At 38.4% G+C, this 27,713-nt stretch overlaps 1 protein-coding gene across 3 annotated transcripts in view; it reads left to right on the top strand.

The window, feature by feature from the left end:
* The first annotated feature begins 15,251 nt into the window (after positions 1-15,251).
* LOC107094981 (regulator of G-protein signaling 17-like) overlaps positions 15,252-27,713 on the top strand; it is a 51,448-nt gene continuing 38,986 nt past the window's right edge. For 2 of the 3 annotated variants that reach the window (XM_015390924.1, XM_015390922.1), the window contains exon 1: positions 15,252-15,476. In XM_015390924.1, coding sequence (XP_015246410.1) covers positions 15,420-15,476 — 57 coding nt within the window. In that variant the 5' untranslated portion in view covers positions 15,252-15,419. The remainder of the gene's footprint in view (positions 15,477-27,713) is intronic. The other variant, XM_015390925.1, reaches the window with a different exon arrangement.

The following is a 27,713-nucleotide window of genomic DNA, read 5'->3' as shown; positions in this document are numbered from 1 at the left end:
TCTCCCACTGGTGGACCTTTAAACCTCTTCCAAGTAAAGTCGATTAATTTCCCCCCTTCCCCCCAGGTAACGACCTGGATTTCTCAACTCGCCTGATTCTTTCTACAGTTCTCTCAGTTACCCATGCTGCTGTCCCCCCCCGGCCTGGCTTGCTGTTGCACAAATGCGATTGGACCAGATTCACTGTTGCTTATTCAGAAATTGTACTCTATAAACTTAATTCATCTTATTCCTGTCCTGTGAGATTTCCTGCATGTGGATCAGAAGCCTAAACCAACCCTGACACAAAGAGCTTTATGAACCTCATTTTTAGGTCCCCAAGGGCAATTTATTTTTAACTGCCATGACTAAGCACTGATTTTATTCACATATAAAAAATGTGAAGAGCTGTAAAACTGTTTGCCATAATGGTGAATAACCAACCTGAATCGCTGAAACATCTTTTGTGAAAAGGAATAGACCCATTTAGGAAAGCCACTGTGTAAAGCTTGTGGAAGGGTTTAATGTGTGGCTATGTCCTACATTTTAAAAAGGCAACTGTACAGAACATATTACATATTACAGGATAACAAAACCTAACATCTCTTCCAGTGTGTTTTTGTTCAAAATGTTGTTCTTTCTCTGAATGTGGTTCCACTCTTAATCTTTATCATTATAACATTACCATACCACTTGTCTGTGTGTAGCACCTTATTACAAAAACAAATCCTGTGTAAAATACTACCTGTCAAGAAAGGTTTTTTCTAATTGAGATTCTCATGAACATCGTATTTTGAGAACATTTTTGAAAAAAAACTTCACTATTTGCTATTGAGCAAATATAAACAATTCTAACTGTGAATAAAATGGCAATAGTTGACATAAAAAATAAAAAATAGTGCATCATTTTATATAGCTTATGCAAATATGTTAGCTTTAGCAAATATGTGGTTTAAATATTTGTATGAGTCTTTAAGGGTAGCCAGGCCAGCCATACTGATCCAACGTTTACACCATGTATTAGTCTGCTAAAGCCCCTGTCACACCTTGACGATTTAGCCAGCGTATGGCTGACGTGCGATAACCTTTTAAAACGCTGACATGCGCTGAACGTTCTATTAATTTTTTTTTTTTTCGCTGTATACATAGTGTATTCATAACCAGTTCAGAACTTATGTCCAATGACAGCCTAACACATGCATAATGCACGGCAGCGCATTTGCCCATGAAATTTCATTAGCCAGTGTCCTGAGGGGGGGCAGCAATGCGCCTGGAGGCACCCAGCCTGAATAAGAGAAAGTTCTTTGATCAAACTATTAACCTAACTGCTGTTTACCGCCCACCAAAAAAAAGAATAGATAAATAAAACAAAAAAAGAAAAAGAAAGAAGGTTTGCAGTCACAGCAGATTCTGTGTTGTGTCTGCTAGGAAGCTTGTTGTGCATCCCCCCTATGATGGGTAATGCAGTCTGGAGGAGAACTGACGGTTTCCTCCTGTGAACCCCCTTTAATACCAGAATGCTGCCAATACGGCATTATATGGTAGCTGTACATTAGAAACACGCTCAGCGGTCATCTGGAACATGTCAAATATGTTGACATGTGTTGGAGATAAGTTCTTGATAAGTTATGCAAAAGTTACTTATGAGTAACTGACACTTAAAGATATAGTGGAGGATTTTCACGAACTTTTGAAAAGACCCGCATTCTCCACTCTTAAAAAAATGCATATGCACAACCTTCTACTCTCGCCCTCCCCCGCACGCTCTGTTTAAAAGTTGCTGTTTGCATCAGTCATACAAGCTTACTTTCCAAAAGAAGATTTGCTATTTTTTTCACTATATCAGACTCACATGCAGTATGCTCAAAATTTCTCAATGTACCTGCCGTATGTCGGCGTGATTCAGCGTTCTTCAGCGTGCTCATAACTTATTCAAAATTTACCCATAGCTTATCCAACGTATGGCAGCGTTTCTGCCAGGTTTTTCGTAGGTCAGGCATACAATACGCTGTCTAAATCATCAAGGTGTGACAAGGGCTTTTAGAGGTGATAGAGCTTGATTTCAAAGGTGGGACCAACATGGTCAGCGTCATTAGGTTAGAACCAAGCAGATAGCAACAGATATGACACAAAAACTCCAACACGCTCTGTTTTTGTAATTTTGTATTCCATTAAATATATCAAGCCTCAGAAGACACTCTCCAGTGAACGATTTCTTCCACTCCTGCCTAAAGAATCTGAAGATATAAGGTGTGCACTCAAGCATTTTCTTAATTTTCATTGCAACTTGCGCTGCTGTATTCTGGTTAATTCTGGTGCTGAGAGTCACACATCATAAAGTCCCACCTCCTGAGCAGTGATTGGTCTGGCCTGAGTCAAAGGCCATTTATCAGACTGAATTAAACTCCACGTACAATCAGTCTGGCTGGCCAGGCCAATTTAAGGGAGCTTGCAGATATTTGAGCACATACTGATAATCTTACATATGAGTTCAACAGCTGAGGTGGGGCAGCAACTGTTTGTCAGTTAGTTTAGTATCATCAGGCTCATGGAAGAAATGCTTGTACAAAGAAATTTGTCCTTAAATTGTCCATAGGAGTGATGTAGGAGACAATGTTGCATTCACCATTTTTCTTCTATTTCTAATCTTCTCCCAGGCATCAACACATTTAACCAGTACCCCAGACTTGATAAGGGAGTCCTCTGTAATCAGTAAGCTCAACCAAGTTTTTTACAAAATGATTTCCTTTGTTGTTACTTAGAAGCAGTTTTAATTTTTTTAGGCTACATCTTTATAAAATATGCAACCTTTTAGGAATCCAGTTTGTGTGGTCTGTTTTTGCGTTTCCTTTCCTCCTCCACCAGGTGGTGCCCCGTCCTCATTGGGTCTCCCTGCACACCTGTGTTCTTAAGCTGCTGACTGCCACTACCTCGACGCCAGTGTTTGCTGATACAGGGTACTCTAACCATGCTTAGTTTAGCAGAGTCTAACCTGAGTTTTTGTTTGCCAGTTTTGGATACTCTAGCCAAGCTGAGTTTTGCTGAGTCAAACTGAGTTTTTGTCAACCTGAGTCTTAACTTTGTTTTTGTCTTTGCCTCTCAGCAGGAAGTCATCCTGCAAACTGGATTTGTTCGGACCTTCTCTCTATGGAAGGTTAAACTGAGTTTCTAACTGAGCTGGGTTCCAAACAGGAAGTTTGTATCCACTTTCACCAAGAGGTAATTTGAGCTTCACATCGAGCAAAGTTTTCATCTGCACCGCAGCCCGTTCAAGTACCGCAGGAAATCTGAGAGGCAGTCAGCTTCTCCGTTCACTCCAAACAGGAAGTTTGGATCCACTTTCCCCAAGAGGTTGTTTGAGCTTCACACCGAGCAAAGTTTTCATCTGCACCACAGCCCGTTCAAGTACCGCAGGAAATCTGAGTGGCAGTCAGCTTCTCCATTCACCAAGGAACAACCGCAGTCTGAGTAACCCAGTCCGCCCATCACCAAACAAGACAATCTCTGCTACATTCCGCACAGACTGGATTCCATAAAGGACACCTTTTCCTGGAGAAGTGAGTCTGCAACCTATCCCTCCAATTCAAAACCAAAGATTCAAATTTCCCACTGAGCCTAAACTAACCACAGTGTCTTCCCCTCACCTTTCAGTCCCGGTTGAGCAGTGTTCTGAGCAGCACACTGGACTCATTTCATTCAACACTGAGCACCACTGGACTCATCTCATATTCTTAATAAACCTGTTAAACTTTTCCCTGGTCTCTATGTTTGGTCTTCTGCATTTTTTGGTCAGACCTTAAATTAAATCATGACATAATTTTCTTATTTACCAGTATAACCAACAAGCAATATCTAATTTCCGGGACTTGTGGTAAATTCTCCTCTGCTTGGCTTTTACTGGTCCCTTAATTCTGCTGGTCAGCTCTCAGTCAGCAGAACCTTTATCTCCAAACAGGTAAAGTCTCTCCTTTTCATTGTAAATGAACTCTGTCTGACAAGCACTGGAAGCTGTGGTCTTATATGAAATTATTGAGGTGGAAATAATGCAGATTTGCAGTTCTCATGAAGGCATGCTCAGTTATGTACAGGTGGAAAGCATCACGTTTACCAGGAGTATTTATAGTAATCTGAAGTTAAAAATGTTTTAATCTGACGTGGCAGACTCATAGGAGCCCATAGTAGGAATAAACAAAGAGATGGTTAAAATTTCCTGAAAGCGCGCACCTGCGCGTTCACAACGATACGGAAGCCGGCAGACCAAACCAGATGAAAGTGCGCATTCAGCGTCTGCTCTGCCAATAATGCAAGCGTAGAAGAAGAAATCTGCTGTTTACCTGTGCAAAGAAAGAAACAACGAAAGAAAAATGTCTGAGGACTTCAGTGTTGAGGAANCCTCCCAGATCTCCAGATGCATTTGAGATATCAAAAAAGTACTCCAGGGTGTTGTTCAGCATGGGGGTGAGTAGAAAATGAAGGCTAATCATGTTTTGGGTGTACTATTCCTTTAAGACAAGAATACACAAATGTTGTTGCATTAAGGCAACATAGATCATCGAATTCTCTTCAGGCTTTAAAAAAAACACAGTTGACTCTTCTACATAGGATCTACTGTACACCACTAGGGGCTTTGAATTATTCACCATAATAAACAACCTCCAATGCATGGATACATTTGTGTACTGGTGAAATGAGAGACCAGTATGAACTTCTGTAGGCCTATGGTGCTGTTGAGGCCCCCCAGAATAACAAACTTCATTGTCGGATCACCAGGACCCTGTTCAGCATGCATGCTGCTGCCTATAGCCTGAGAACTGATCTGTCGTAGCAGTACAAGGACTGGACTGACATATGCGGGTTATTTGCAACTTTGATATTATTTCCATCTAGCAATGATCAGATACATGTATGAACTCACTCAAGTAGTACATACAGACCTGACTTCACAACAAAATTGCTAGGCAACTCAGTTTGTACTGGCTACTGCATGGTTTGAGCCAGCTCATGTGCTCTTTCATCCTTATCCTGCAGCTCTCCTCTAAGAGCTTATGTACCCGGCCTGCCTCCTTTTATAAGAATCTCCTGAATGCACTGCATGCCCATGTTGTTCCTTCTGCCTTGTTGCTAGTCAAAATTTCATTTTCTCTGCACTTCATGAATTTCATAACCCATACAGTACAGTTGTTTATAAAAACAACTTTCTATTAAAAGTTGGTTCAAGTGCCTCTCTGTGTATTAAAGGTTGCCAAATCCAGGGCTAGGGTTTCATTAAACAATCATCATCATTCATGTTAGTCATAATATTTGTAAAGATAAAGCCAGACTATATAAATTGACAAACCTTGGTGACGACATCCATAGCGTTTTACAGAAAACCATTATGACATTTCGCCTTTTGGTGGAAACCAAATGCATAAAATATGTAAAGAATGCATGAAACATTCACTTTTTTAGCAAAACACATGCCTCTCCCAGTGCACTTGAAAAAGATCTTCTCACATATGCCTTCCTATGACTTACCTGATTTTAATGCACTAAGCTCTACTGAATAAAATACTTAAATTAACCTGAATGACAACCTGGATGTGTCATTCTATTATTACATTATGTAGTTTAAAACAGTGTTTATCACTCCCAGTCTAAATGCTCTGTTTTCAATGTGAAATTTCTTTCATCTGATTTATAGATTGATATAAGATATTATGGTACAGGGGAGTTCCAGTATACAGCCTGATAAAAGAGGAGAATGATGGAGCAAATATGAGGGAGTTTGGTTACTATAAGTCTAGAAATTATTTATCTTAGAGTAGTTTAGCGTTTTAAACTAATCAATTAATAAATCTCGAAAAGAATACTTTATTTGCTCAATATTGCAAATATACACTGATTAATAGGTAATGTAGTAAAAATACAGAGCTGCGTTGACATGAGTGTCTTAAAATAGCATATCGTGTAATTTATTCAGAAAGGCATAATACATAGTTAGACTAGCATGAGACTGTTATGTAAACAAAGTAAACCTCAAAGGAGAGCATTTTGCATGTAAAAGCTATCTGGTAAGGACCCTTAACCTGAAGAGGTTTTGCCTGCACAAACCTAACCCTAACCCTAACCCTACACCTAACCCTTGCATGCACTAAAGCATCTCACCTGGATATAAGCTTCCCAAATATAGGGTCCTCCTAAAGTCATCCCTGGAGAACACTTTGTATTCTTATAGCTAGAATAGAAACCTGAGATCTCAATCTAGATGAGAGGATCTTCATGTTCACAAACTCTTCAGTGTGATTCTGTACATCCGTTTAGGCTACAATCTAGGTCATGTTGATCATGTACATTAAATGAGGTCGTGAAGAGATGTTGATGACTTTTTATGTTTTGCACCTGATTTATTTTTCTCTGATAAAAAAAATCTTTTACTGGATTTAATATTCAAATGAAAAAAAAACATGTTGTAGATCCTTTATCTGTTTGACCAAAGGATGCTTTGTGCAATTCAGCACATATTGTATGCTTAGTGAGTGGGGACTTATCTACACCTGTTTGAAGATAAGAAAAAATGATTTATTTCTTAAGTATCTTTCCTTCAAGGTTCACAATAAAAGTGGCATAGAGTTTACAGAACGTTCAACACATCTCAGTTATATACAATGTAAGTTTGCAAAGCATAAACAGCAAGTAATAACAATAAAACCTTTACTTATAGAGAACTAATAGCTCTTTTTTTCTACAGTATGTTCAGAGTGTTGAGGTTGAGAGACAACACGACATTTGTCTATGGCTGAATCTTTTATTATGAAATATGCTCAAAAATAAATTTAAAAACTGCTCTCTTCTTGCTGAGTATTCTGCTCACCTTTTTGCTTCCTCTTGAAGTTGTTTTTACTTGGAAAGTAGGCCTACTTATGAGCAGGCAGTTTCTTTCACAAAGGAATCTGAAGCATTCTTTGGACACAAGCCTAAATTCAAGTTAATCAACAGAAAAACAGGAGGATGCAGACATGCACAACTTGGATTTAATATCCTGTTGCAAGGATTTGAAAGTTGGTATGCTTTAATATTCAGCTTCTTTTTCTCATTCTGTTCTCAATGTCAAACACACTGAAAGGGATGGATTAACATCAAGTACATAATTACTTGTTTTGTGACAAATGTAACAAAAAAAGACCAGAAAAATATTTCACCGTCCATCTCAGATAATATTAATTAATTACAGTAGCAGTAGATCTTGATTTCAGTGCTACTGTGAACATGTTGACCTCTTTTTCTGCAGCAGGTAAGACACTAACTGTATAAATAAACTTCTCACAAAAACAGACTAAGGAATGCAAAGCTCTGCTATATACAGGACAGTTCTCTAGTTCATCCATCCATCCATCCATCCATCCATCCATCCATCCATCCATCCATCCATCCATCCATCCATCCATCCATCCATCTGCTGGTATCAGTCTCCAGCTGTCTCTGGATGAAAGGTGGGGTACAGCCTGGACAGGTCACCAGTACATTGCAGGGCCCGATTTATCCAATTCAGTCAAATTTCATTATGTAGCATCAAATGGAAACAAAATGACAGCTAAATGCAATTTACATAAAAACAAAGAGGGTCACGAATTATTTCATTCCAGTCACAGCAGTCATAATTAGATTTAGACCAGTAACAAAATTGAATCTACTTTGATTTAATTATGATGATACTGCAAACCATCAGATTCAGACCAATCTGTGAAACACCATCTACCTTAGGAAGCCAGCAAATTGCTTCAAATGTTCTTCTGAATGCAGCCCTCCATCAGAGAGGGGGGCTTGACACGCACAAAGGAGTCTAATTGAAATGATTCTGCCGTCATTTGCGGCCGTTCTTCAATTGTTTCAGGAAAAAAAACAACCTTTTTTTTAAAGGGAAAAGAAAAAAGTCCTTTTTTCCTGGGTACATTAATTCTATGAGCCTTAATTGGAAAGAGCTTATATTTGTACTGATAAAGCAGAGTAGGAAAGATACCTGACCAAACATTACATTAAATACTGTATTATTCAACTGTTGTTTGCATTAGTTTCAATATTTCAGTCTCTTTCACGCCCGTCCGAGCTGCTGTCAGTAATGCTCCGACCCTGTCAATCCTTCTCACCGCCACTATGCCTAAAAACACTTACGCCATAGTGCCTGGCAGGAGTATTTACACTTGGACTTTTTCACATTTTGTCTTATTAATGCAAAAAGTTGTAGCAGTTGTATTTTACATTACTGACCATCTAAAAGTAGTGCATTACTTTGAGTGAGAGGGTAAATAAAAACTCTTTAACACTGATTCTCTGTTAAATTTAGGTTTGGCTTTGACTGGGCTATTTCTACTCTTTTACATACTGTATTCTAATATAAACTTTTTAGTCGTTCCTCTGACTATATGTTTAGGTTTTTGTCCTGTTGAAGGTGAATCTCAGCAGCCCAAGTCAAAAGTCTTTTGCTGCATCTAACAAGTCTATTCTATGGATGTAAATGGTATGTACTTATATAGCGCCTTTTTTCAAGTCAGGAGACTTGACCAAAGCGCTTTACACTACAGTACATTCATTCACCCATTCACACACACACTGATGGTGGCAAGCTACATTGTAGCCACAGCTGTCCTGGGGCTCACTGCCCTCTGACCACCATCAGTAGACAATGCAGGTGAAGTGTCTTGCCCAAGGACACAACGACACTGAAAATCAGAGTCGGGGCTTCAACCGTCAACCCTTCGATTTCAGGGCAAACTCGAACATCCAACGCCACTGTCGCCCATTAACGCCACTGTCGCCCATATGTTATATTGTGACAGATGTCACAATATAACATATTGACAGATGTGACGGATGTCACAATATAAAGAAGAAATTATTTAAATATATCGTTAATTTATTAAAACTGGAAATAACTACAGAATATATTTGATAAAAATACCATTTATTAAATGGCCCAAATTTAAATATGTTGCTTTCATTTTAAAAAGAGCAGACTTTTTAGAAAAAAGATTTGCAACTTTTCTAGCGAAGATATTTTGTTTACAATAAAAAGAAAACTAGGAAGAAAAGGTTTTAGCTTAGTCAGTAAAAAGCAGCCCATCGGTTGTCAAGGTTTATATGGAATTGGCCTAAGTCCTGCCTCCTTGATTTATAAAATTTTGAAATTATTATATTTTCTTGATCTTTTTTATATTTCTGTATCTAACTCAATTTATTGATGGTGGGTTCAGGTGTGTTCTTGTACCACATGGCTTATTGTAGAATTCAAATTATACTTTTCATTTATTTAATTTAACTATTTCCTTCTTTGCCATGGATCTCTGAACTTGTTACTCTGATTACTTCTCTCCTAGGCCTGTGTGTCAGTTCAGGTGGATGAAGATACCTGAACTAGTCTGCAGCTCTTTGCTCTCTGTAGCTCTTTGCTCTCTATCAAAATTCTGAGGCAAAGTAAGTCATTAAGTAAAGTAAAGTATAATACAGATAACAACAATATATCATAGTTTTTATTAGTTGTAGTATTTTTATAAAAAAAAAAATGTGAAGCCTTGTTTCCAGACTTTAGTTTATCAATGATTTTGCTAATCATTATGTCCAACTTTGTGCTGGTTAGTTACACAAAGTCCCAATGAAATGCTTTCTATATTTGTGGTTGTAAAGTGAAATAATATGAAACCAGCTCCAGCCATAAAACACAGAATATCATGCACTGAGGTGATGTTTTGACCACTAGAACTTTTTCACACTTTGTAATACCGAAGCCGCTAACTTGATTCCTGGTTTTAGAATAAAAAAGGGAATAAAAACCAAAGGGAAAGACACTGGCATGCCCTAAAACCAAAGGTTTTAATGAGAGCAAAGAGAACAGGTCGTAATATGCAACATTGTGCTTTTTGGTGTTGATTACAATCTGTATGTGTGGTGGCTTAATTCTGAGTCATGCGTGGGTGAATGTTTGTGCTTCCTCTTTTGCAAATATGGGTGGAGGTTTCACTTCCTCCTCGACCTGAAAACCTCCTCATGTCTGTGGGTGAAAGACAAGAATATAGAGGAGACACCTAACCAAATATCAGTTTTGCCTTCTTTAATTTATTTTGTAGTTTATTTAGTTATTTTTGTATGTACCTTACATACTTATCAACAAGTCAGAACGACCCCAACAATGTGGATAAGATAGAAGCATGGGCAATTTATTTTTGCAGATCTAATCTGATCATGCAAAGAGACTATTTATTTTCAATTGTGATCTAACTTTCTTCTTCCTTCCCAAACCTACATGCAATGTTTTCAATTTGGTCCCCTTAATATCTATTTTATTTCTTTTTTACACAAATCTGCAAATGTTTTCACAAAAACTGTTCTGTCACTGCTCTTGATAAATCAGTTCATTCAATTTGTGTGTACGACAGAAATTAAGCATAGCTGTGAAGATCGACTACTCTCATCTGATTTTATGTCCTGATTACCCGCCGGAACTAATCTCCCTGTCCAGGCTGCAGTCAGGTGGCAATTCCAGCAGAGGAGAACTGAATCCCAATTATCTTGAGACAAAGCATAGGTCTGCTTAGACTATTTTCTTGTGCAACGGGGGGATTAAATTGTGAACATCAAGCAAACTACACCTGGATGTGATGTTTTTGACAGTAAATCAGAACTTAGGTTCAAAGAATGCAAATAAACCCTAATTGTATCTGCTGGTGAATATCTGCTGCAAAAACAATTTGCACAGACCTCAGTGCAGAGTGAGTACATGAAGCTTTAGTGCCCCCCTGTGCCGACTAAAAGAATTTTAGAGGGCATTTGACAATTGGTATGATCTGTTCAGCAGGTTTTATTACATGAAAATGAAATGAATCGAAATATTGTTATAATTATAATTTGCTAAATATTATATAATTGCTAAATTATCATGTTATAGATTATTGTTTTTTCACAAAAACCCATCTGCACTGTTGCACTCATTGAGATTATGTAAGACTAAGGATTTTTATTGTATCTATATTCAAGGTAAAGGTTATTTTTAGGGGGAAAAAAACACTTGATAGCTGATACCAAACCTGTGTCAGAGGAGGCTCATGCCACAGGCTTATACCGCAGATCAAAGGTCGTCCTCTGATAAGAGTCTGTGTCTGAAATGAAAAAGTCCAGGCCGATCAGTCAGTGAGGCGATATGAGATAAAAGGTTCAAGTCATTTGCAAACATAATGTTTTATATATAGCCTTATTTTGGGTCTGTTCAATCTGAAGCTGGAAGCAGAAGAAGGCAGAGCACCAGAAGTTACTCTGATCACTTTCCTCTCAGAAACCTGATGCGTGTCTGTTTTAGTAAACAAAGTTATCTAAGGCACATATAAAGACACTGACTTGAATTTGAATGTTGACTAACATGACAACACATCTCTATGTGAACAAGACTTTATAAGCTTATGTGATATCAGCTGTGAAGATTAAGAAAATCAAACATTTTATTTCGTGATAAATTGATAATTTTAATAAGTTTTTATTAGTGTACAATTATTTGCTTGACTTTGTTGTTATGTCTCTCCATGGTATGTGGTGCCCCCTACTGTTTTATGTTTCCGTCCTGATAACTTTCAATCAATCTAATGAAATTGAACAGAAGACAAAAAAATAAATAAAAACAAATTTATATGTCAATATTTAATGTTATTTGACATATTATCCTAAAAACAACATCTCATTGGTGGCAACATTAAATAGTGACAACTCTTAACACTCCCAAGCCAAGAGTGTACCTTTCTGCTCCAGAGAGACAGAAGTGAGCCAAACCGCATGCTTGAATTATTCTAATTATATCATTGTACTTTATAGGGATGTGCCACTTTATCCTCTTACAGCTAAACACCTTTTTAGGAAACAAAAGCTGTTGTAATGTTGCAAATCCAGAGGTGAATATGAGGATTAGATTAGTCTCATATGAAGTCTCTAAATAACCTCAGTGAGAAAACAGAAGGCAGGAAGGGAAAGGACATAATGAAGCTGTGGCACTATTAGACATATCAAATACAAATGCAAAAGATCAAGACAGATAATGTGTGTCTTTTTTCAGCCTAAATAGAATTCCAGCGCTGGGCGCCAAGAGCTGACATAAAAAGATGTGTGGTATCCACCGACAGTACCGTGGAACTATTAGATGGTGGAAACTGAGGCAGCTCCTTTAACAGAGGCAGACCGTCCTGCAATACCTTAGAGTAAAGTGGCCGCTCGGCCTGGCAGAAAGCCAACCGACAGAAAATAAATGAGCCAATCTACAACGACTTTAAGCTCTAGTTAATCCTTCCCACAACCACCTATGAGAACATCAAGGAGAAATAAAATTAATATTCCTACCAAACACAGACAGGGACACAGCATCAAGGTAAGAGGTAATACAATTAAATACATAAAAAAGTAAAAGACTAAAATCTTATCATTGGACTACGTATCTATCTATCTATCTATCTATCTATCTATCTATCTATCTATCTATCTATCTATCTATCTATCTATCTATCTATCTATCTATCTATCTAAACTGCAAATACTAAGAATAGCATTTCTATTGCTAGTGTCAGTGTTAATAAGGACGTTTTCTCATGCATCCCTCCATGCAAACTCCACAGCGACATCTGAATACCTCAGCAGCTCCTGTTTTGGTGAACACCAGAGTAAATACTGTAGTATGAGGGCTATTTTAGTCTTTTTTTCCCTCCTGAAATTATTTTTTTTGGGGGGGAGTGAATTCACACTGGAACGTGGATTTTTCTTGTTTCATTTCAAAACACGACAAGGAGGTGCTAACTGACTTAGCCGTTCACATCCTAATTCCTCCCCTGTACACACCTGCAGTATCGTTCCTCCAATGTTCTTGTAGATGTTCACGCAACTACTAACAAACTAAGAAGAAATGAATCGTAAAATACAAAATACCACATAGTAAGTCAGCAGGACAGGGTTATCATTCAGGAGAACTACATTTAGTAAACATGTATATATAGAGGATGTCATATCTCATATCTCATGTCATTATCTTTTTTTTTTTTTTAAAGTTTTTACACTGTGAAAAACAAATGAAAGTAATTACTTATTTCTTGCACAGTGTTAGTATTTTTCCTCCTAATGTTTTACTCTGTTTATCCACTTGTTTATACCTGGATCACATCCTGGGTATGAGAAATAAAAGGGTTTCTAAAGTCAAAGTTGTTTTGATTACAGTAAATTTTAAATAAAAACAAAAATCTTGAACTGCATTCCTGTAAGCTGCTTTAAGCATCTTGCATTCAGCCTGTTGCAAATTTCACATTTCTTACATCCAGGAGAACAAGAGAGATGACAATTTAGCAGAAATAATGATATCAATTCCAACCTCACTAATTTACTATTAAACAGCCTCCCATGTATTCTGCATTGGTAATTGCCCTTCTTTAAAAATATTTGTCCAAATAGGGATATGGAGATCAAAATAAGAATTGCTACATTTGAATGCATTTTAATTAGATAAAATCTAAGACATCTAAGACTCATCTGGCCTATGAGTAGTTTAGTCATTTTTATGTTCTCTAAAATGACATTTTAATGAAGCTATTGGTATTGTCAATGCCTACTAATCTTTTAGCTTTCACATGAACAAATTATCTTATCAGGGGCTTTGGACCAAAACTAATGCTACTCTACAAAAATTAATAAGTCAAATAATCAGGAAAACAAGAAAACAACCAAAAACAGCAATCTTATATCCCATTGGTTTATTGCCTTTTGTGCTATTACCGTATGTTAACTTTGGAATTTTATCTCTTAAGGCAGCATAAATTACCTGCTACCAGCTCAATGGCGTAACGACACAACAATAGGCCCGTGAGCAACATTATCTGGGTGGGCCCCATATGAAGTACAACACCCCATCCCTCCCAGTGCACCCCACCATAGACAACCGACCCGAAACGTGCCGCATACCTACACACTTCACCATTCCTCATCTTCACTAGGCATGGATATACCTTAGTATATTAGCACAAGCCATCGAGCTAGCTTGAGCTTCACAGCTCCTATCCTCACCCACGTTCTCTCCATACATCTTACTGTAGAAGCAGCAACGTCCACCTCTCCCTTTTTGGTTCTTTGAAAGAACAGGTTTATTTTGGGAAGTTTTTTCCGTTCTTAAAGCAGATCTTCTTTCCTTTTTCTTTCCTGGAATCCGCTTAAGTACCTCGTTTTGGTATCCATCATCGGTAACACATTGTACGTAACGATTATGGTTTTAATCGACACTCTGGATAACCCATAACTCCACGCCAAAGTGCAAAAGATAAAATACTCAAATATATCTTTCTTTTAAGATCTTTATTGCGGTTTGAAACATATTATGAGTGTACTTTTCACCAACCGTCTAATGAACTATACACAGTTATTAACATAGCAATTAAAAGTACCACTGTCTGGTTTTCTATTGGTGTCGTGTTTAAACGGCTCACCGTCATGTTGAAATCTGTTGGGGTATAAATAAGGTCTGGTCAGTCTCATCAGTATCAGGTGCGTATAAAAGGAATTTTTCGCAACATTACATGTGCAAAGTGACATCCTAGTCCACAATAGCATAGGGGGTCAACCAGGTGTCAGCGACGGGGGCCCCTAAGAGGTCAGGGGCCCCTAAGCAACTGCACTCTCTGCTTACTGATATTTATGCCATTGTACCAGCTCTCTGCAGCCAACTGTAGAACACAGAGGTGGCTGTGACATGGTGAGGAAGCCAGAAGAAGACAGTGTTTTTGGAGGGACTATCTTCATAGAACGCCTATAACACAACTGTATGAAGTAACTGCGGTTTGAAATTGCACAGCAAATGCACTGTAACAATTGCATGAAGAAATGAGAAAATAACTTAGATCAATTCCTGTTAATGTGGTAGATTTATTATCTCATTTCTTTGTCTTTCCATAAGGAGATTCTGATAAATCTGCTGCACATTTAGGAAGTACTTTGGAACTATTTGCAATCAAATAATTGGTGCAGGTGTCCCCTTGAAATTTAGATTTTGTTATTGAAAGTTGTACTAAATACGATTTATGTAGGTCATGCGCCACACCTTAGGAAAAAGTTAGATTTTAAAGTTTAAAAGAAATCCCCGGGTCCCCTGCCTGGTAGGACGTGGGTCAGCGCATGCGCTCTGCCGCGCGTGTCCACCAGGGCGGTGAGCTCGCTCCCTCTCTCACACACACGCACGTTCTCCGTGGGTGTCTCTCTATCACACTCTCTCTCTGGGAAAAACCCGAGCAGGAGGAGAGCAGCAGAAGGGGGAGGAGGAGGAGGAGGTCTCCTTCTTCCGATTCAGCGACCGAGGCAGGCGATTTAAAAAAAAATAAATAAAAATTTAATTAATCAATAAATTAAGCGCACCAAACCTAGAGGTGCGGGGCGGCTGAGGAAGACAAAAACCCGCACGGATGTGTCTCCGAAGGCGCAGCGGATACCGCCCTCCGGACCTGATTAATGCCAGGATTGTAAGTATGCGCTGGGCTCGTGGAACGGGCAGGAACACGGGGAGTGGGTTGGAGGAGGTGAAGCTGCCGCGGTGCGGCTTCTCGGCGGTGGAAAGGGAAAGGTCGGACTCCTTGATTCCTTCCCTTTCCTTTCCCCTCCCTCACCTCTCTCCCCCTCATTCCCCCACCCGCTCCGTTCTTTCCTCTCTCTCACCTCCTCGGTTTCTGCAGCAGTTATTCTTTAAAAATGAAGTGAAAGAAGCGGGTGAACTCTCACTAGTCGGCCTTGTTTCTTCTTATTTAGGTGCTTTACTTAATAACACTTGACTTTAGCGGGGGTGGTGCAGTCTCACACCTCGTCTTTAACAGCTTTTATTTCTGTATCATGTAATATGAGCAAAAGGAAAACAAAAAAACAAAAAAAGAAGGAAATAACAACTGAGCTGTGACGTCTTTTATTTCCCTGTCAGTTTGACATCCTGTCACTTGTCATGTCTTGTCTGTTAGTTTTGTGAAGCATCAGTTAAATGCATCAACTTCTCACCTGTTTAAACCCACCTGGTCGCTCACAGAGGCTGATCATCCACAGGTTAGGCTGCCATGCACTCAACTCAAATTTTGCACAAGTTTTATTTTATTTTGATGAACTTTTGAAAGTTATGTGGGTGTTTTTTTTTATCTGGAAGAATAGCTAATTAGGAAACAAAAGAAAGATGTTCTAACTTGCCAGGGAGATTTGCCAATCCAAATGACTTCTTCTGTAATTTGTTACACAATAAAGTTTTTGCTTTGTACTCAGAAGACAGTATTTATGGTAGGTGACCATCTCATGTGTGAATTTAAAGTTGTAGTGAAGTCATATTTAAATGTCAAACCATTCTGGCTTAAACGTGTATATGAATGTACTCTTTATCAGACCACATTGTCCCAAAAGTTTGAAAATTTCTATAAAAAAAAAAAAAAAAATCCTGTCTTAAAGCTACAGTGTGTAATAATTGATGGAGGCAGACATCTTTGCGCTGCTACGGCAGCGCAGAGCCAACAAACTAGCAATTGCGAGATCGCCCATTACGCTCGAAAGTAACTACGGCAAGTTGAGAGAGATGAACTGACACGGTACTGAACAATAGATGGCAGTATTATGCCTGAGAATACTATCTGTAAAATTATCTATGTAAACGAACCTCATCACTTGAGAAGGTAGGTGATGCGGACGTCGTGGAAGACTTTTTGTTCCGTAACGCTCGCCGTACTGTTGGGGGGGAGAAGCGGTGGGGGGGAGATGTTCATGTTGCTGCGGTCTGCAGTGTGGACGTTAGATGTCGCTAAAAATTACACACTGTAGCTTTAGAATCTGTGGTTTTTTTTCGTAATCTTATGAAGACCAGTTAGTTATACTTCAGCTTGTACACCTAAATTCGGCCAATCATATATCAATGATCATCTGTCGGTCAAATTTATTCAGTCATAGCATCTTGATTCATATCTCGCAGCTAATATACGCAACGGTTGAAATAATAAATAAGAAACATTTACTTTACCATTGAGTTCCGTCCCAGTGTTCACAGGGATGGACGTCTGTGTCTTCGGCAGGCGTAGAGCTAACAGAACTGGCAGCGTTGTGAGGCAAGGGCTCTAACATGTACGGCTTTAAGCCTTCTACACCAAACAGAGCTTCTGCCGGCCTGGCGTCGTCTTCCACAACAACATCGTCCCCGCTTCCTTCCTCTGAATAAAAAATGTTTGACGGAAAAGACTAATCCTCAACCTCTGACTCAAAACTCTCCTCCTCTTGCATGTTTCCGCTGTCCATAGCTTTCCTTGACAGTGTCGGTGCTAAGTCCCCAATTTAGTGCTACCTGGTCCCAATGTAATTTCCCATTGGGAACCTACCAGCAGTCAGTTGCTAACTGGTTAGCAAGATGCTTCCGAGACATTGGCCACTAGGGTTGTCACGATACTAAACTTTTCAACTCGATACCGATACTAAGTAAAATATTCGATACTCGATACCCTTTTCGATACCACAAGAATAAAAACAAAGATTTTAAAATTCAACAGAAATATTTTCATTACTAAAAAAAATACAAGAAATAAATAAAAAAAACAATAAGAATAATATTTTGAGGTTGTATGCTGTGCACAATATTAAGCAAGCTTGATAAAAAACTTAAAATTAAAATTAAGTGTTCCTTCCTTGGCTATGTTTTGCAGACATAACAATGACACTGGCCAAAGCAGTTAAACAAAAATAATTCTCAGCAGCTGCACCTGTTACAAAAAAAAGTCTGAAACTGAAAAATGCACAGAATTATTCAATCACACAGTGTTTAGAAAATGCATTTTCCACTATTCTGCACTTTAGATGGCTGTATCGATACTTTTTAAAATGAGTATTGTATCCGGATACAACGTTTCAGTATCGATACTTTTTTGAGTATCGATACTTTTGACAACCCTATTGGCCACAACCAACTTGCTTGCAAACCTTCCGCCACAACCTTCCCGCCCTCTTGATAATCGACCAATCACATTCGATTTATTCACTCGTGTAAAGTCGGGCACCACTCGGGAGAATCCGGAAATGCAACCATTTGAACAGCCGCTTTCCAAAGACTTTAAACTGACTGCATCTTTTGCTTTCTATCCCCAAAACATCTCTCTAATCTCCTTTTTGGTAATTTATTGGCGCTATTTACTGAAATGTCAAAATGTATTTGCAACCCCTCTGCAGAGATCTTCCTTTTTCTTCTTCATTTAACACACTTTGCAGTGTTTCATATCATCAAACAAAATCGATCATCATACAAAATATGTAACTTAATATGGAACAAATTACCCAAATCTTTATGGTTTTAAAAGAACAAAACTGTGAAGCATGCCCTTTTTTTATTGAGCTGATTTCAGTTTTATTAGCCGCACCCTGGTTTTATTAGTATAAGACCAGTAGATTTAAAAAATTGCTAAATTAGTACTTGTCTGACAACATGAAGTTGGCGTAGAAGGTCTCAAAAAGCGACATATCCGACCCTGATCTATAAAAATTACACAGCAGGTGAGTCTCAAATTTGTTTATTCATTGGCCTGGAAAGGATTATAAAGCTATTTGGGAGGCTTTGGGACTCTGGCGAACCACAGGGAGAGCCATTCTTCACAAGCTGAGAAAACACTGAACTGTATTGAACCTTCTCAGTACCAAAATTACTACAGAAGTACAACGATCTTGGAGGTCACAAAACACCCCAATCAACATGTAAACTACTTCCGACCTCACTTTCTTAGTGTTCATGTTTTAAAGCTAAGATAAAAAAAAAATGACAGTTGGAAGGCAAAGCAGCACTTATGAAAAAGGAGACAAAGATTAATTGCATATTTATCGAAAAGTCTGAATAATTCGCAGGACTTTGAGGAAAATACTCATTGGAATAAAGAAATAAAACGAAGACTTTCTGGGAGATCTAGATCTAACACAGCATATCCCCCTGAAATATATATATATAAAATATACATGGCTACATTTGATTTTTCAAATCCTGAACAGCTGGCCCTAAATGATGGAGCCATTATTTCACTTCACTGACAACACTCAGAGGAAAAATGCCTGGCTATCAGTTAGCAGCTTTGAGATTCAGCTTAATTGGGTCACGGCAGGTCAATTATCCGGACCAGAGCAGCAAATCAACCTCGGGGCAAAAAAAAAGATTTTAGAGTGGCCTAGTCAAAGGCTGGAGTTAAACTTTTATGCTAGAAAACCCTCCATTGTGCCTAATAAGAATCATGTAAAGCCAAAGTTTCGCCACAGCTGTTAAAGAACTTATTACCATCTTCTTTTAGATGGTCATGGTTATCATTGTCACTAATTTTGGAGAACTAGTTCTTAGAGTTATATGTCAGTTTGGGTGGTTTGTGCAGCTTTTTTTTTTTTGCTTGTATTCATGAAATCATTATTTGAATACCTAAGTTCGCGTTTAGGTTCTTGAGCTATATTTGCTTAATTTTAAACATTTCTCTAATCTCATTTGTGTAGATCTTATCATGGAAACATAACAAAACTCAACAAATCTTTCAGGGGGAGCTTACAATGCTATGGATGCTATATGTTTACAGCTGGGTTGGCTTTAAAAACTGCTTTCAAATAGTTTGCTTAAAATCAGCCAATGAATAAGTAAGTTCCAATGCTAGAAACCTGTTATGTACATAGGCATTGTCATTTCACTTGTAAAACCAAGTATTGAGTGAGCATTTTCTCAACTTTTCTATGTTTTCAATGGAGAACATGTGAAAGACTAATGTTGGCTGCAGTCCCATGTAAAGCTCATGGTTTGGTCTTAAATTTCACCTAGTGGGTTCGGGAATGCACTAGAAATCTTGAAATTAGACCTGCATATTCCATAAGGGCATTTTGCAGTGAGTCAGAGGTATTTTCATAAATCCATATCCACAGAATTCAAATAACACACCTTAATATGGTTATATTCAAAATAAGTCAACCATCTAAGGGGATTAAAGAGCAAAGAATATGTCTAAAATGATAGAAAGTCACTTTTCAGTTGAAGAAAAAAAAACATCCTTACATAAATCTTTAGAGAAAAAGGATATTGTGATCTTAGGATTTAAAATGCAATCATTTTATTTTTTTTTAACATTAACATGCACTCTGTTACAGTACGTTGTGCAATAGATGTAGCAAGCATCCTGCTTGCAGGTTGATAAGACAATCGTAGTGGAGTTTTTCTTGTTGTTCTTAACTCAGGATTTTGAAGAAATGCCTCTAAGAATGGCTACACTTTCTTTCATAATGCCATTTCAAATCAGAAACCTCTCTGCCGGGTGCTTAGAGAGGGAATACATTGTTCTGTCCGTGTTGTCTTATTTCGTAGCTGACATAAAGGCACCTGGTGGTCTTCCCATTATTGTGGAACAATATCTAATAAACAACTGCTCTGTCTTGATATGTAAACCTCGATAGAGTGAAAGACTTAAAGCTTGGAGAACTGAATGGCTGAATGGAGACCATGGGCAGCCTGTTTTTTGGGTCAGTGATCTATAATATTGGCATACAACTCCATCCTTAAAGAGCTGTTGTCCTGCATGTTATTTACCTGCTCTACAGCTACGCGGCTAAATTAACTCATGTTTGATTCAGGTTTGCTGACTCAGGGTTAAAAACAGGCTAGACTTTCGGTGTGTTTGATTCCGGCAGCTACATCCTCCGAAGGTCAAGATTGACCGGGTCGTTCGAAGGCCGTGAAATAAGGAGGCCGGAATACTTTGGTTATAGATTCAAACAGGTCCAGGCTAATAAAGGATGCTGAACTTCTCACTACCGTTCTGTGTGCTAAATTAATATTTGAGGAGCTTCAGCAGCAGTACCGTCGTCGCAGATTTTACAGACATTTATAGTCGCAACACTGCTGACTTATTGGAATCTGGGCTTAACAGTCAGCCAGGGACAGATAAAACCTTTCAATAAACCTTACATTACCTGCGACATATCTGACTCTCTGACTTCTAAATGTTGGTTTATGCTTGACGGGTCTGCGAGGACCGAGCAGCCAAATTATATACGTGCGGACTAGGGGTGGAATGGTTCACAAAATCCACAGTTCGGCTCGCGGTTTCGTGGTCATGGTTTTCGGTTCTGTACACCGGAAAAAAAATAAAATAATAAAAATAATAAAAACATTTTTTTTATGACATTAATGAAAAAATAAAAAAAAATTTATGAATTGTAATTATTTTTAATGATTCGCGGAAAACATGGATCATTTCCACATGTTTTGCTGCTTTGAATTTAATCATCTCGCGCATGCCCTCTACGATCTACAAGGAACTCAGAGCGGAGCGGAAGGGAGCCACAGAGGAGGCTGTGGGCTTAGCTTTGTGCAGGCAGTCTGGAGCGCAGCGGGGCGGAGCGGAGCGCTGATGGAGTATGTGGGATTTCGGGGTTAGCATGACATGTTGGTCATGTTGCTGCTAGCATAAACAAAATGTGTTGCACAATGCTTGCACACTGTTGCACTTTTATCCACAACTTTCTTTCCGCCACCATCGTAGGTCACTCTAAATGCAAAGCGCTCCCATACAGCAGACCTATAAAGTGCTGCTGGCGCGTCTTCCAACTCCTGTTCTTTCTCACTCGCCATACCCACACAATTCTCCACAACAAATGACTTTTTTCTGCTACACCCGGCTACGCTGCTTCACTTCTTCTTCTTCTTGTTTACTACTGGTGGTTGGCTTTGGTCGCAGTACCACCACCTTCTGCTCTGGAGTGTAAATGCTTTGCCTATGAGAAAAAGGAGCAGCGCATGAACCGAAGGCAACACACGCCAACCGAACCGAAATAGTCGAACCGAACGGTTCGGACGGTTTTCATAAACCGTTCCATCCCTAGTGCGGGCAGAATGTTGCACTACGCACCTACGAAAATCTATAACTATGCGGACAGATCTGCATGGAAAACATGGTGAGAGAGCAACAACTCCTGCTGGCGAGGGTTTGCAAAAGTAACCATCTAGAGACGTCCTGTGAATTAGCTCATAAATATGACCACTGTCAACAGATTTTGGAAAAACGCCTGGAAAGAAATGACTGTCGCTCTATGATGACACAAAGATGCTTTGGAAAGGTTGTACTGTAAAGAAATGTTGCGGACCCCTTTTTTTCCCCTTGGAAATAATTTTCCAAATGTCAGTTTGTTTTTAATTAATCTATAACAAAACATTGTCTCTAAAAACCTTTTTTTTCATTCTCAAATAGCAACAGTTTTTGATATCAGTGTGAGAGCTTGTTATCTCCAATATATTTATTTTATTTCCAAAATGATTTTTCCCTTTCAGATTGCTAATTTTTCTCGACTTGGATAAAAACACAAAAATACCTCCAAACATTTTGACCAGTTGACTGTTTTGAGGAATTATGAGAATGCCGTTATAATAACTCCAAGTTAAATTTGTTACATTTTTGCACTTTTCCTTACACAAGAAGGAGAATAAAGAAAATGACCTCAAATCCTTAGGTGTCAAATGAATTGAAAATGTCCCACTTGTCTGCACAAATTGATGCACGGTCGGTGTAAGAACTTGAGCAGCCTGAAACTGCTACTTCTAACTAAAAGACTTAGCTTTGAAATGACCAAAGCTACATAGCTAGCAAATTATCAAAATAATTGACTGAAACAATTCACAAATCAGTTTAACGGCTATAACACAATGGCCCAATCCCAAACCGGCCCCTAAACCCTAAAGGGCTGGTTATACTTCTGCAGCATTGTGTCACGGTGAGCTTGTTGCAGGTATAACGCAGACATTTTTGATTTATGCTCAATTTTGAAGCCTGGTCCACGCTATGTAATTACGCCACAACGTAAGACAACCACGAACTAGCTGTGGGTCTAGATATGGCCAAGGCGGTGAGGAAGTGTTGGACAAAATTGTTTGCCCAACAATAGAGGGACATGGGGGCGAAAAAGAGCGGGGATACAGATGGAAAAAGGGTCCCTTCGTTCTCGCGCACCTCACTCTTCTAGCTGGTCCATCTTCACGAGTCGAAGGAGAAGAAAAACATTTCTTATATTTTCATTGTTGGTTTTAAGTAAAAGGACGAATCATATATGGATTCAAAATTATACAGAAAAAAATGTTATTGGGCTAATTGATTAAAAGTTTATGTTGGATCTTATTTTATGTGCTGTATAGATTTTCTTGTGTGCTGCAAATGTGTGAGCATATAGGTGTGAATATAGCACATTTCAGTAGCAAGATTTAATTGCTGAGGCATAACAAGAATGATCTAAAGAGAATATAAAGGTTTAATGAAGGAAAGAGGAATATTATAAACATAGTAAAAATTGATAAACATAAATTTGAAAACAAACTAATAATATTTAGATAGCACGATAGAATGCCACTCTAAACAAATATGTTTGTTATGTAAATTTTAATCATTTTCAGCCCTTTACAGTTTTCTGGGGGTTTATTCCAGATTAGTGGAGCAAGAAACAAAATTCTGCTCCTCCATGTTTGGTTCTTGGTATGCAGAAAAGATTTGGTCCAGAAGACTCGAGAGTAGATGTTTGCATGTTCTTAGAGAGAACTAAACTTACAGATTTAGCCACTCCTTGTTTCCTGTTGATTCTTTATGGCGTGGTTAATTATGATGACTTCAGTAAACAGACAATAGACTTTCATGGAATACCATAATCTCTTGAAATGTGTGGGATTCTTGTTTTAAGCCTATTTGTAACCATGTGATGTGTCATCTTTGGTTGGTCCCTTTCAACAGGAAAAGGCACAGAGGTCAGAATTTACTAGGTTTTTTGATGGTTTACAATTTTGGTAGAGATTTTTAAAAAGAAGATTTTCTTCTTTTTATTTAATTACTTTTCACTTGAAGAAATTTGGGTGAAAAACATCTCTAAACTGAAAAGTTGTGGCAGAATAAGTTGGATATACAGCTCATTTAAATCGGTTTACTCTTACCAGGAAGAATTCATAGATATCAAATGTCTGCAGCCTTTTCTCTTTTTTATGAGAAATTCATGCTTTCTGGGTCTTTTTTATGCTGTCTTGGATATGCAGTTCATACAAATTTATTAGAGAATAACTATGATGTCAAACAACTTAAAAAAAAAAAAAGGTTTGGGTTGGTTAGTTATGATGTAGTGACCTGAATAATACCTTATGGTCTAAACATTGCATTTTTTCAATAAAAAACACTGTGTGCAGATTTTCCTCATTTTTGCCGAAAGCTTTACTCACCCAGAGCAGCCGTTCTAATTAGTCATCATGAAATCTGTTAAATTATAACTATCATATTTATTTGTCGATATAAAGTTGCTCATTTCAGTGAAATAATTTAATCCATCCTTAGCAGGGGCTACAACTGTGTAGCAGTAGGAGAGCATTCAGGGCCTAAAGTTTTTACTCACAGCCTTCTCAGGATGAAAGCTCCATGCACCAACTCACCTTAACTCTCCACTTATCAATCAATAGAACTTCTTTTATTTACCTCTTCTTAATTTGGAGGTACATATCTCTGGTGACTTCAGCAAGACTTTACAGTGTCTTTTTTTCTTCTTCTTGCTGCCAGTTGGTTCACACTTCCTCTTCCTGAGTCTTTCTTCATTTTGTCTGTTACCTACTTCCTCTTTCTCAAGTTTGTCATCTCCTTCCCTCTTCATCTCTTTCTTGCGTTTTCTTATTTGCAGTTCATATACTTAAGTATTTGTTTTTCTTTCTGCCTGCCGGTATGCACAAAAACTGATGAAAACCAATGAACTGGCACTGACCTCTATAGTCGACTATAAAGGAGCCAGTATTGGTTCTAACTGGGGCTTAAACATTTAATAGCATTAATCTTGATTGAACGATTAAAGAAATAATTGTCAATCAATTTAGTAATGGCAATAATAGTAAGTAATAGTTTTAATAAGTAATAATAGTAGTAATTTAATTGTTAATCTGAGTATAAAGACTATGGAGTATAGTTGACAGAGCATCCCACTTAGAGCAGTAATTATACTTGAAAAGTAGACCTCCAGGCTTCTTTGAGTTCCTTAAAAAAATTTTTCAATAGAACAATTTTAGCTTTCAATCTTTTCTTGGCAGGTTTTAGATGTTTTTTTCTATCCATTGCTATTCCACAATATAATTTAACCAAGTCTTTAATTTGCAACAAATTAAGAAAATAAGAGGTTTCACTCTTTTGAATCCTACAGCAGCCGATAAAAAGTTTGTTTACCCCTTTCCCACTGACGCCCCCCAAAAAATTGGTAAACTATATTGGTTTTTAGTGGCAGTGGGACAAGCTTAATGATCCACGCCAAACCACTCGGCAAGCGACCCAGATTAAAATTACCTTCAAATGGCTCTGCTCCGATCTGCATACAATGGGAACATCAGCTCGCTAATTTACGGGTACCATTGAGCACATTGCAGGTATCTCACAATATTGCGCCGTGTCTGATCTAGCAAGCCAAAAAAACTCTGTGTATTCAATAAACCTGGTTCAGTGCTGATCAAGGTGCATTCAGACCTTGCACTGTTTCCTTAGCTAGGGCAGAGGAATTGCACAGTAACTCTATGCAAACTGTGCGGAGAAGTGGCCAGCAGTGAATGCCATTCACTGCTCCGCTCTTACCTTTCGCTACTAGATTGAACTGATCTGTCAAACAGTGGCACTGAATGAAGAAAAGGTGGAACCATAATTGCTGAAGTGGAAAAAGCTGACATTTTCCATGAAATGGTGACGCGGCAGGCAACCAATAAGGGACTGTCTGTAGGCTAAAGTTTTTTTCTGTTGAAATGGAATATATCAAAAAATAATGTTAATGACCATGAAAATAGGGAATGCCCTCAAGAGGTACTTAGAGGTACCTTAATTTAGTCCTAGAGGGGTTTTACCTCGTCCTCCCTTACCTCCAGCACAGACCCTGGTCTGTCCCTGCCCACTGCCCAGCCTCAGTGCTTTTTGCATGGGTAAATTTTCCTGTGGGTTGCCAGGGGTAACGGCAGGTCCAAAGAGAAGGGTCTGGGAGGCTGGTGTATTACTAAATATTAAACAATCATTACAGCCACTCAATAAGGTAAACATGCCCACTGTTATATTCAATGCCTGCACAGGAATGACCTGATGTTATGCAATAACTTTATACTCTGAAACAAGCGCAGCACTAACATCTGCTGGAGTGGTCCATCATTAGCCGAAATAAAAAAAATTATCCAATCTTGCAGGCAAAAATCAGCACAAAGGACAGTTTTACCTGCATAAAATCAAGTAGCACTGAAAAAGTCGATAATTGTGATCCACCTATATAACAATGTGGTTTTGGGTTGTAAATGATGTGCATCTGAAATGCAGAGGTGAATTCCCCGCCGTTCTCGAGTAGATCACCGCAGACACACCGCGTTTGGTCTTAATGCCCCATAGGAGCTATTTGAACAGAAAAGGAGACAATAAATGCCTGGCTCCAAACCATGTTGTACATGTAATTTCCTGAGTTCTGTTGCACTGGTGACATCCTTGCTAACCTAGCTTGATGGCATCATCAGACACTCGGTGGGGGGACAGTGGCCAAGCAAATTTATGAGCGGGGATTAAAATCCAGCTTTTTTGCCAATGGAACGGGAGTCAAAAGCTGATTGTTAGCGAGTTGACCTGTGTTTGAAAAACACGTATTAACATGCTAATTTCAGTGTGAAAGAGGCTTAAGAGTGATTTCTTTACGTGTTTAGATCCTTCAGCTAATATCTTTAAAAACATGAAAACAAATCATAGACAACTTTTTGATGCTAAAATATCATTAAGCTGTTATTTTCCAGCTATGTGGTTGCATAGTTTGTAGCGGTTGCCTTGCAGTGGGAATTCCTGGGTTTGAACCCCAGCTGAGGGTCTTTCCACACGAAGTTTACATGTCCTCCCAGTGCATGCATGGCTTCTCTGCAGGTGCTCCTCCTCCCACTCACATTCCAAAACCACATGTTTTTGTGTGTCTGTTTACGATTGTTTCCCTGTGTTGTCCTGCAATGGACTGATAACATGTCTAGGGTGTACTCCGCCATGTACCCAAAGATTGCTGGAGTTGGATTGAGATGGATGAGGAGTACAAGATGGATACAAACAAACAAAAAGATGTATTTGATGATAGGTTCTTTGCTAACTTGTCAGTTATATGGAAACTTAACTCTTGATGACAGCCAAATAATAGTCTAAATATGAGTTAAAAGCTTTCAGTCAAAAGAAAGATAGAAATGAGGGGTTGTCTTTCATTTGTCTCATGTATGAAGCATGCATGCACTCCAAAAACTTAAGTTGCAATATTTTTCTCACAACTTGGCATGTACATAATTGGATGTTTTGTGAAAATGTGCAGTATTTCATGCAAACTTTTAAGCTGGCATGAAAAATGTGCAACAGCAAGGTTGACCTTTTTTGACAGTAAATATGACCCCATTAACTTTTATCTTTCTTAAAGAGCATCCAACCTAAGGTTTAAAAAAAAAAATAATTAACTTTTTGAGTTAAACCTGAACAATGACATTGACTCACATTTAACCTTTTATAATAACATACTAATAACACATCTTAAAAAAATAACAGAATCAATCTTAGTGAAACATGCAATTTAAATATTCTTCTGTTCTGGTCATGTAAATGTTCGTCAGTCAGTGCATTAGGATTAACAAAATCCTCATATATTCTGACAAATAAGGGGACAAATCAAGAGATTATTTCCAAACAAGTCAGGTGTGATGA

Source organism: Cyprinodon variegatus, unplaced genomic scaffold (assembly GCF_000732505.1).
Source record: "Cyprinodon variegatus isolate N-32 unplaced genomic scaffold, C_variegatus-1.0 Scaffold518, whole genome shotgun sequence".
Lineage (NCBI taxonomy): Eukaryota > Metazoa > Chordata > Actinopteri > Cyprinodontiformes > Cyprinodontidae > Cyprinodon > Cyprinodon variegatus.
The sequence above is the reverse complement of the archived record's forward strand: the minus strand, read 5'-3'. Positions and strand labels throughout refer to the sequence as shown.